An 11,714-nucleotide genomic window follows, 5' to 3' on the forward strand; every position below is an offset into this window, starting at 1 on the left:
CTCGCCATCGGGTCGTCGTGGAGCACGAGGTGATGCTGTGCTGTAAGACCTCGTGCCAAGGCCGCTGGGCGCTCGCTGGAGCTCCTGCCTGTTCGTTAAATCTCTCTGTTAATTTTCTAGGCCTGTAGTTTTCCAGACGAGGGCATTTTCCCGAGAGAGCTGCCATGGAGTATGGGCACGTGCCCGCTGCGTTGTTTGACCAGAGGTGGACCTTGGCTGAGGGGATTAATGGTCCAGAAAAGTCATGTATTGGTGACTTAAGTGTGCATGGTCCGGATCCGGCTGGCAAGCCTGACTCTGGAGACCATATCCCTGGCTTGCTTGTCTGTAAAACAAGTTTATATATGGAGTCTGAGGGACTTGGAGCCAGGAAGGTGGCCATTGGGAAGCACAGTCTGGCAATAAATAGGTGTGAGAGGTGAGTTTATAAAGTGGGGAAGTGAGCAAAGTCTTCACGAAAGCGGAGAATTAACCAAATCAGGGCAGAGATGCAGAGGAGAGAGATGAGGGAGGGAAGAGAGAGGAGGAGGCAAGAGACATTGAAGACACCTGTGCGTGCACAGGGAAATCCAACACCCTTTCTCTTTTTAAACTGGAAAGAGGGTGAGGGGAAAGCTCAGGAATATCACATTGATCTTAAATGCTGGTTTTAAGTCTGACCATTAATCTTGCCGTTACATATATAGCGCTTGACTCACTTTCTTTTAAATATACGGACATGACAGGATAACTTGACTTTGACTAGAAGATTCAGCCTTCAAAGTGTTGGAAGAAGTTATTCCATCTCGATGGCTGTGTAGCTGCTACAGTGTTAGTTGGAGTCTGTCTTGCTCTTGCATTGCGGTCAATGCAGACCTTCTCCTGTGAATATATGACAAAATGGGTTTTCTGGTGCCTCGCTTAGTCCTCTCTTTTGCCACGCCTTCACTGGAAAAGAGCCAGGTCCCTCCAGTTTATTCCTTGCATTCTTCTTTGCTTTAAAGCAACTGAATTTATAAAACATATACACACGCACCCCAAACACCCAGGGCCTCAAAGTTCAACAGCAAAAGCAGTTCATTAGTAGCATATCCCTGCTGTTAAGGGAGTTTATTAAAAGCATGAAGTTTGTTAGCAGAGGAATGGCAGAAAGGGAGAAGACAGACAGTTGGAAGATGATTAGAGGTGTCTCTCTTGAAAGAACTGTGACTTCATTTATGTCCCCTTGCATCTTTAATGATTTCAGTAAAATGTAAGATTGCTGACCTTTTGCCACAGTGAGTTTGGGGCTAAAATGCTGCTTGAGCTTATTGTTTCTTTGGTTTTCTTTGCTGTGCGAGGGGATTTTTCTCTCCTTAATGTATGAGATGATGTGCAGTACAGAGGATTTCTGACAGAATATGAGCTGGTTACCTCACGTACTGAAAAGCCGTGGGGTTTTTAATGTCCTTTATTTTGTGTGATGCAGCCTTCATGTGTTGCAGCCCAAATCATGTGTTGAAAGGTCACTGACAAGGAGGAACACTAAACGGCATTTCACGCTGACATGTAAACAGGCATTGGCGTTTGGAGTGTCGTGCAGATAGACACAGAGTAAGTTGGAGATCCTGCAAAAGTTCCCTAGATTGTTTGGACCCCTGTCAGGGAAGTGTGGGACAGAGAAACAGAAAATTGCACTTGAAAGCAGTTCCAGAAGATGCTTTAGCAACTGCTGGTTTCATCTCAGTAAATACTTGGTATATATGGGTGTCTCTGAAATCAAGGAGTAGAAATGAGGGCAAGTGTTCATAAACTTTCTTCCTGGAGGCCTGGTTCCAGCCTAGAAACTCTCCTGTCCTCTAGTCTGAATTAGACTGTGTTTAAATTGATGTAATTGAAAAGAAATGGGGACTGGAAGATTGGAGCTGCGGGTTAGACTTCACGTGAAGTCTAGATCTGCTGAAATGGTTCTTATCACTTCCTAACTATTGCAAGGTTTTTCTCCCATTGCCACTATTTGAGAGAAGGCGGCATGATATTTCTGGAAATTTGGGATGGTCCTTTTGAAACTGCAGTTTTCAAATATTTCAGCTGACAAGATTGCTCTCTTGACATCTTATAAATAGAACCAGCCTATGTGTGGGGTATTTGTGTGAGTGGTTTTGGTTATTGTTAGGAGTAGTTGAAGCTCAAGAGGTTGGTCTAATAGACTTTTAGTCGTGTTTAAATAGTTCTGAATTGTATGTATGTTTTAAATTGGAAACACATATTTTAAAAAAAGAAACACAACTTCTTATTTTAAGAATAAAGAATTTTAAATGTTATTCTTGTTGTGCCTATTCTTTTTTGAGCAAGCCTAAGGCAGCACATGAAGTGCAAAATGTACTGTAACATACGCAACCACCTTTGGACCACGCAGCTTCTCATTCTTGTCTTAATTCAGCAGAATGTAAGAAATCCCTCTTTCCTCTGCAGTGCTGGAGCGCAATAAAAGCATGTGAAAAGGCGAATGCTTTTTGTAGTAGAGAATTTCAGGAAATTCATATGTCTTTGTGGATCTTTTTTTTCATTTGGTTGGTTGTTTTTCCCCTTAGCATGAGGGCTGCGAACAGCAAACATCACTGGCTGGGAAGCGATCTCATTGTATCGTCTCGCAAGTGCCCTAAGATACATGTGGTTTTCCCAGTATGCGTTTTCCTTCTCTCTTTCAGCGTCAATGCCTGCGTAGACGTGGTTCTGTCCGGTGTGAAGTTGTTAGAGGCGCTCGGTCTTGAACCTGGGGATGGAAAAAATCATGCCGTCTTGAACTCCAGACAGGACCTGAAAGAAGCATTCGCTCACTTCATGGAAAAAGGGGCAGCTGCCGAGCGCTTCTTCAGCGACGCCGAGTCTTTCCACCACATTGCACGGACAGCCTCTGAGTACCCTGGTGCACAGGTACGTTTTCCACCTGAAGATAAACTTTGAGAAGTGTGTTTCCTGTTTTCTGCATTGTTGGTGACTTGCGTTCTCTGTCTAGTGAGAGTGCAAATCATTTAGGAAAGGGGCCACAGCTTGAGCATGGCAGTGACTTTCTGCAAAAACCATTCGCCTGCTGCAAATAGGAGGGGATTGAATGGTCTATGCCTTCATCGCCTTCCCAAGACTGAAATGTCAGCCCAAGATGCCTCTGTAAGAACGCTGTGATACGGGAGCCAGATGGGGCTGATGCTGTAAAAGGCTCTAACATCTTGTAATGAGGCGGGAAGTGAGGAAATAGATCCAAGCATTAGGAGTTGTAAACACCCCGATCAGCTTCAGCTACTTAACGCAGGATTTAAATTCTCTCTCGGAGTGATGAAAAGAAATAAATATTCTTTTCTGAAGCCTCCCTTTCCAAAAGCAAAGTTTTGTTGCTCTAATTTACACTGGGTCTTCTGAATCTAACTTGGTACCTTGCTTGGCAGTTAGCTAATTTCTACAAATAGCTTAATGCCGCCTTCTATGCAGTTCACCAGCTGCTTTTGAAAATGAGGAAGAGCTCTAAATGTTGGTCAAGACACTCCTGCGGTGACTTGTTTCTCACCACGTTCGCTATGTTGGCTTTCTGGAATCACCTGATCATTAGCTGCACCCTTCTATAGCCTGTTTTCTGTCACCTCTGAGTGCCTGTGATCCTCATGACAATCTGTATTCTTTGATTTCAAAGCTCACATTGGAGTTTTCTTACTTGAAATTTTTACCTTTCTTATATGAAGAAACTTTCACGGTTCCGCTCACTCCATGTGGGCACAGGGAGCGGATTTAACCTTGATTTCAAACAGGAGGAAGTATTGTTGCAGTTTTTAAAGGATTGCTTGTCAACCTTGCTAAAAACTCAGGAGTTACCAACTGCCGCAGAAAAGTTGCACAGAAGGAGGGGCTGTTTATGGTATGAATTAATTGATTTGTACAGGGCTCTGAGCTACCTGAAGATGAATATTTGGATTTTTAAAAAGTCGAGGAACACTCAACTTGTTGAGATCTCACAGGAATTGTAAAATTGTTTGCCTTCAGCCCCAGTAAGCTTTATTAACTTCTGTAATGCTAGACCCTTTCCAAAAAAGCTAAAATCTCTAGCCTGTACTAAAACTGTCAAAACAAAGGAATACCCATACCTGCGTATTTGTTTTACAGCTTTATGTAGGAGGAAACGCTGCTCTCATTGGTCAGAAGCTTGCAACAAATCCAGACCTGAAGGTATGCGTTCTGAAAAGTTCATCTATTCATTTGTCGCTGAGGTTCACATTGCTTCCTTGTAGATTTGGGGGATCTTGCAGTTATTTCTTAGGTTATGGTAGAACATATGATTGCCTTACAAGTTGAAAAGCATAGCTGATCTTTAAAATTTTAATTATTGTTATTTTTCAGTCAGATGTCTAGGTGATGCTCTGAAATCCTGGCAAGGGATGTGGCAGGGGATCCTTGATTGTTTTTTCTTGTTTTCTAGATCCTCCTTTGTGGCCCAGTTGGTCCTAAACTCCATGAACTACTTGATGACAACGTGGTTGTGCCACCTGAATCCATGCAGGAAAGAGATGAATTCCATCTTATCTTGGAGTATCAAGCAGGTACCTTGCCAAAAGCTTGATGTTAGATGAGAACCCTCAATATCGCTAAGATAGTCCAGGTTTTAAAGTTTGTTTTTTTGAATCGGTTCATTCCGGAAGGACTGTGTAAGTTAAGAGTACTGGCAGCTGTCACTGGGCTAATCCAGTGATTCCATGCACTTCGGGGAGCTGTGGTAGGTGAACAGACATCTAAAGTCTTTTTCCCTTTGTATGATGGTTACTGTGAATACTGCTGTCTTGCCATCCCTTTGGGTTCTGTATGCTGTAACCTATAGAAACCAAGTGGACTTTTCATTTGGTTGTGATGCACAGCCTAAGTGGACCTGATGGGTGTCATTCTAAAGCTGTATGAACACTAAAATAGTCCAGTAATATTCGCTGAAAACAGAAAGGTACCATGTCACCACATGCAGATGAAATTCAGGGTAACCTTAATGTAATGGTTAAAACAAATCCCTGCCTGTATTTTCTTGCTGTTTTCAACCTGAATCATTCCACTGCCTGTCTGAATATATAGCTTCAGAAAGAATTAACGTTGGTGTGGCAGAAGAGGGAGTATTTGGCAAAGAGGGAAGGCAAGAACCACCTTAATTACACTTTTTCAGCAGCAAAACTAATGTGGAGCAGCACCCAAAGCACACACTCTGACGAACGTCTGGCAGAAATGAGGTCACTATAACTGACAAATGTTGTTACACAGTAGCACTTGTAAAATTAGACTAATCTCTAAGTAAATCTTAATTCTTCTTGCTCCTGGAAGCATCCTCATTAGATGAAACATTAGTATGCGATGTCTCCTTTTCTCAGCATCTCTGTTCTCCGGTGAGAACTGCCCTCCTGATGCAACTCTGGGGATCTTTGTCCTAGACAGAGGATTGCCCTAAGACTTATCTTAAGAGGAGGCACACTCACGGCTGTTGATGCTGTTTTAGTGGATTTTCCATAAATGCTGGTCATATTTTCTATAGTAGAACCAGTATACAATCTGGGAGAGCTGAGTGAACAAGTACGCAAGCTGGTTCTAAGGTGAAGATTCTGCCTATAATAGCCTCAAAAACGCTCGTGTCTCAAGAGCTTTCTGTTCAAGCTGCCCTTTGTGACCTGTATTTCTTTATTCCCTTACATTTCTTTCTGTCCAGTTATCCTAACTGGCACAAGGAACTGCCTGCTGCCTGCATGAATGTGTGTACAGATGGGAAGAGCTGCCAGAGGGGTGGGCAGTGGAACTGTGCCTTGTGTAATTTGTATCCCTTCGAAGCTCACTGTCGTTACCCTCTTTTCTCATGGCTCAGTGTCCCAGAGATGAAGCCCATTTAGTATGTGAACTTACCCAGGAATAGAAACCATTTACATGTACAGCACTGATGCAGCTCGATTCTGCAGATCATTTCTGGGAGCTGTGCAGTCGGGAACAGTAAAAGCCATGAGACTTTTCAGGGTGTACCTTCGTGATACAGCTTGAGTCAAGCGAACGGGTTGTCGCTGCCAGAAGGGGAAGGTCTCCCCTCTCTTTGCATATCCTGCACACTCCAAATGTTTGGCTTGAGCTGGCTGCGACACTCACCTAATTGCATGATAATCTAACATAACTGATAAAGCCATCACAAAGCTTACAAAACCAAACAAGTATTGAGTTTTCCTTCTGATCAGACAAGCATCTAAATGAGGCAGAGGGAGTGAATGAAGAGAATGAATGAGAAAAAGAGCAAGACTTCTCTTGTGGCTGGCAGCAGCTGTTAATTGGGCCCAGTCACATTGTGAAATCGTGCCTTCGGATTCTGGTGGGATATCCCAAAACAATCTCCGGATACGTGGTTTGATTTGCTTCTCTTCTGAGTTAACTTGCTTCTCTTTGTTTCACCCTAAGGCGAAGAGTGGGGACAAGTGAGAGCACCCAACGCCAACCGCTTTATTTTCTCCCATGACCTATCAAACGGCGCCTTAAATATGCTGGAAGTGTTTGTGTCCAGCTTGGATGAATTTCAGCCGGATCTTGTGGTACTTTCAGGACTTCACATGATGGAAGGCCAGAGCAAAGAGATGCGGCAGAGACGACTTATGGAGGTGAGATACTTGAACACCAGCATCTCCTTAAGTTCCATTCCAACAAATGCTTTGTGGCAAAGTCTTGGTTTCCCAGGTTTGAACTTGTAACTAGGCTGTGCCTTCAGACCTCCCACAAACCTTTCCAGTATTGCATGCTAAAAGAAGTAGGAATGGCAAAAGTCTAATCCTGTTAACACTGTTGTTTCTTGGATTCAGCGGGTTGTCTACGGACTGGTTGTCTGGCTGGAATACGTTGATATAGTTACTGGAGCTTATTTAGTGGCTAAACTACACTTTTTCTATCCTACATACTAAGACGATCAAGGTTACAATCAAGACTTGCATTCTTTAAGCAGCATCTATGTTAGATAATCCAAGAGGCAGCTTTCGCATCTGAGCCCAAAGGAGCTACACCAAGTTTTCTTTTTATTTACAGATCGTTGCCTGTCTCCTGCACCAGGAGTGCCCTTCCTGATGCAATGCACTAGCCTTTTGGATTGGTTTTCTTTTTCTCTGTTCTAGGATCAGCTCTTCTACAGCTGCTTCAGATTTCTAAGGGTTCTGAATTAGTCCATTAGACAAGTGCTGAGCTGGGTGCAGATTAGGGTTAGATACAGTTTTCCTCCTCTGGGATTCTGAAAAATAGAAGCTGGGTTGTTTTTTTTTTTCTTCCCCTTAGCAGTACATTCTGGCACTTGTCAGACATCTCATTTGGAATTGTGTTTTAAATCCATACACAAGAACATTAAAGCATGTGTATCTCTGAGTCAAAACCCCTTTGTTCTTTCTGTTTTGTAATGAATATGTGTTTTAGGGTGGGTTTTTTCTTTTCCTGTACCACTCCAGGCTGTGGCCTCCATCTCCGATATCCCTACTGACATTCCCATACACCTGGAGTTGGCCAGTATGACTGATCAAGATTTTATGAGCAACATTATGCATCAGGTAATGAAAAGGAAAGGATACGCTCTTTTTATCAGTTTCCTTTTCTTCAGTATCACAATGCACAGACTTGTAGATGAATACAGAAATGAAAACTTAAAATAAGGGCTATCTGTTTGAAGATAAATTGAGAACATGGGTTTAATGTCTGCTGTTGCATTCTGAATCCTTCTGTTTTCTCTACTGAGCTTACCAGAGCTGTGCAGCGAAGGAAAATTAGCAACTTGGCAGAGGACAGATTTGTTTTCTTCAGCTCAGAGAGAGTATTCCTTTTAGAAAGGTCTCTCTGGGAAGTTTCATTTAGGATGTACCTTACGGTGCTGTCAGTGGATCATCAGACCAATTTCAGCAAGGAGTAAGGATTTTTTGCAGATCTGAGTGTATTCAGCAACTGTATTTGGTAAAAATACCATGCAACACAGCTGGGCTCTGGGCTCTGACATAAAAATTCTGCACCGTCACGAGGGGGAAGGTGACCTAGGAGAATACTCACAACTCCACAAATACAAGTATCTTTGGTTGAGATTTAGCAGGCCTGTCTAGAAAAAACAGGATTTGAATTTGGCTGAGTTTATAATTTTTAAAAATGTCAATTTCTTTGCAGAATTTCTTTCCTGCGGATCCTGATGGTTCCTTGTTTAGCTTGACACAGCTCTAATCTGAGTGTTAGGAGTGTTTGATGTGGATTTGATGTCAAAGCTTGTGTCTAGAAAATTCATTGCACAAAATGAGCATGCACCCTTGGCGTGAAACATTTTCTTGGCTAAGTAATTCTTGACAACTTGTTGAACTGGGGAAGCTCGTGCGGTGGCTTTGCATCTCTCCAGAAAACTCGGTGCTCCCTTCTGCTGAGCATGCTGGCGATAGGGCCAGGAACACCTTGTTGTAACATTCCCCTGAATGTGGAAGACCAAAGTCTGATTCTTTCTCTGAAGGAAAAACTGCTGTTCCCATGTTTCTGTTAGCAGGTCTTTCCCCTGGTGAACTCCATTGGGCTGAACGAACAGGAGCTGCTGTTCCTCACGCAGTCTGCCTCTGGTCCCCATGCCTCCCTCGCTTCCTGGAGCGGAGTTCCTGACGTGGGTGTAGTCGGCGACATCCTCTTCTGGATCCTGAAGGAGCACGGGAAGACAGCGGACCGGGCCTCTGATCTCACGCGGATCCACTTCCACACCCTGGCCTATCATATCCTTGTCACAGTGGATGGGTACTGGGGCAACCAAGTTGCTGCAGTGGCTGCTGGAGCTAGAGCAGCAGCGACTCAGGCCTGTGCGACCGAAACCATCGATACCAGCAAAGTCTTTCTTAAAGCTCCTTTGGAGTTTGTGACCTCCCAGATAGAGGCATCGTCCAAAATCTCTTTAAATCCAGATGAGCCAGTGGTGCATTGGCACAAAGAGGGCATCTCATTCCATTTCACTCCTGTTTTGGTGTGTAAAGATCCTGTCCGGACCGTGGGACTTGGGGATGCCATTTCAGCTGAAGGACTCCTATATTCAGAAGTGTATCCTCAATAGAGGACTAAGACCCTCCTTTTTCTCCACTACTGTACGATGTCTGAGGAACCGTGGTGTTCTCATTAGGATTTCAGCCAGTGGTGAAAAGGAATAGGAACAGAATCGGGGTGCGGTGTGCTTTCTGGATATAACTGAAAAAGAGCCAAAGAATAATTCCAGGTATAAACTGTCAGATACATTCCAGTCACTTGGCAGTGACTCGAACGTTTCACATGTAGGTGCAGATGTTTTAGTATTTAATGTGAAAATTGGCTTTGCTTTGTCTTAAGCATGTGGGGAAGGAAACGAGTATCAAAATCCCTGTTTGGCTTAGGTTTGCTGTTTCTAACTCTGAGTGGGTCTTGTCTGCTAGTGCTGGAAAGTGCGGCAGCCAGGAGAATTTCCTGCGTATGGATCCCAGGGAAAGCACAGCAGTGCTTGGCCCCATCTTGCCTCTGATAAATTAAAAATAAAAGGCTCTTGCATTATCTCCTCCCAGCATATTGCTACGTGGCAAGAGCAAACCTTCCGCTTGCTTGATGTGATGATGAAATTTTTATTTTTTTTTTACTGATGAAATTACCTCTGAACCTTGCTGCCCCCCGCATTGGAGGGAGCCAGAGTCCCGAAATGTGATGCACACTGTACCTACTCCATAAATGCACAGAGCAAACCTGACTCAAGGCTGCGTAGATTATTTTGGGTATCTGTTGTCTCTGTGACTCATGGTATTCAACTGAGCCCTAGTAGCCCGTGCTTAGTTTCTGGGCAACTGGAAGTGAAGATAACCAGGGTTTACATTTGAGGAGACAGATTTATTTTCTTGCCAGGTAAACCACAAAAAGTTACCTGTGTTTGCTGTACACTAAATACCAAGAGTTCCAGCCAGGGGGGCTCACAGCTGGTGTTCTTTGCTAACAGTGGGTGCTTATATCTGGTATTTTATAAAAAAGCTATTGAGTGCTGGAAACTAATTTTTTTGTTTGGGAATTGTTGTGCAAATGTCTTCAGTTCCCCTGCCCTCCATTCAGAAGGGTTAATATATTAAGGAAGGTCCTTCCGGAGGCTCAGAAGCTGCAACAGCGTTTTCCAGGTAAGACTGAAGCGAGGAGGGGTTTTTTAGGGTTTGATTTTGGTTTTTGGTGTTTTGACTAGGTCACTGATGGTTTCTTTGCCCCAGACAGCCTTTGAAATTCAAAAAGTAGAACCACGTGTCCTTGTTAAACACTTTGCTTATATTTTTTCCTCTTCATAGTTGCATGCTATGGATTGCATAGCACCAGCATTTTTTTTGTCTTTTTCCAGCATGGTTTTGTCGCTGTCTGCTTCCGGGATCTTCAAGCGTATTTGCATAGCTGTGATTGATAAGACATTTTTTCAGTATAACTGGATTAAATGCAATCAGCGTGTCTATGCAAGTCTGTCCTATGGCAGAATCTGTTGGAGGTCACTTTAGGTTAGTCTTTGCATCTGAACGGAGGGGAGGAGAGTCCGTATCGCTTAGGCTGGAGTGATCCATTTCAGTAATGCCGTCGTGTTGCTGTTGGTGATATCCTCCTGTTGGAAAATGCCATCGTGAATGCTCTGTGAGGATAAAAATTGACAGCTGTTGTAACTTGTACTGACTTAGCATATAATGCTGTCTGTCAGTGTATATTTAACTTCTGCTTCCCCTCTGAGCAAAGTCTTCTGTGTTGTACTGGAGGAGAAATACAGCCAGCGGTGTGTTTTCCTGCAGCTTATCCCATCCTGATCTTTCATTGAGTCTTAGCATCAGTCTTGGTGTGGGATCTTCTTAAGACTGGAAGTATTTCTATACAGATTTTTTTATTATTGATAAATTGTAGCGTGGGCCTTGGAGTTCTGCTTTAGTCTTCCTACAGAAAAAAAAAAAGTCTCCTTTCAGCTGTCTGCACTGTCTGAGGCCATTAGCAGGGTTATTTTGCAACCTTTGATCACAGCCTTTTGGACCACCAAAGGCCGCACATCCTGCCAGCTGGAGCACTAATCCTTTGCTTACACTAGGTCCCACTTCCCTGACATGGGGCCAAGCTGTGTGGATTCTTCAGTTGGAAACGAAACAAAATTAAATACACACAAGCTGTCACCAGCAACAGTCCTGCTGCTGTATTTCACTTCTCTCTTCCAAAAACGTTTGCAGGGATGCGAGGCTGATTGGACTGGCATTGCCTTAGGGCCATTTAAAACCACATAGCTGCACTAACAGAACTTGTCCAAGGGTAAGTTATGCTTGGTTTTAACAGAGGTGTTACAGGCCTAAATTATCTTTTTTTCTTTAAAAAAAAAAACTACTTTGAATAAATTACTGCTGTAAACGAGTATGAAAAAGGGGTTTATTGCTTAGAATTCATCTGGGCCTAAGAGTTAGACTTTAATTATTATTACTAACTCCTCCTTTCTGCTGCTGCTTTTTGTTTCTCACCAGGTAATATAGCGATAGAACGAGAGGAAATGGCCTCAAGTTGTGCCAGGAGAGGTTGAGATTGGATATTAGGCAAAATTTCTTTACTGAGAGAGTGATCGGACATTGGAACAGGCTCCCCAGGGAGGTGGTGGAGTCACCATCCCTGGAGGTTGTTCAAAGAACATGTAGACGCGGCACTTCGAGACATGGTTTAGTGGGCATGGTGCTGTTGGGTTGATGGCTGGACTTGATCTCAGA

The 11,714-nt window shown here is 43.5% G+C and overlaps 1 protein-coding gene across 1 annotated transcript; it reads left to right on the forward strand.

Moving 5' to 3' along the window:
• Positions 1-164: 164 nt before the first annotated feature.
• On the forward strand, positions 165-9,052 carry ADPGK (ADP-dependent glucokinase). Its single transcript, XM_010294026.1, has 7 exons — positions 165-418; positions 2,670-2,895; positions 4,114-4,176; positions 4,427-4,547; positions 6,415-6,611; positions 7,440-7,538; positions 8,504-9,052. The coding sequence occupies exons 1-7, from the start codon at positions 165-167 to the stop codon at positions 9,050-9,052; spliced, it is 1,509 nt and encodes a 502-aa protein (XP_010292328.1).
• The last annotated feature ends 2,662 nt before the right edge of the window (positions 9,053-11,714 follow it).

This window comes from Phaethon lepturus, unplaced genomic scaffold (genome assembly GCF_000687285.1).
Source record: "Phaethon lepturus isolate BGI_N335 unplaced genomic scaffold, ASM68728v1 scaffold19709, whole genome shotgun sequence".
NCBI lineage: Eukaryota > Metazoa > Chordata > Aves > Phaethontiformes > Phaethontidae > Phaethon > Phaethon lepturus.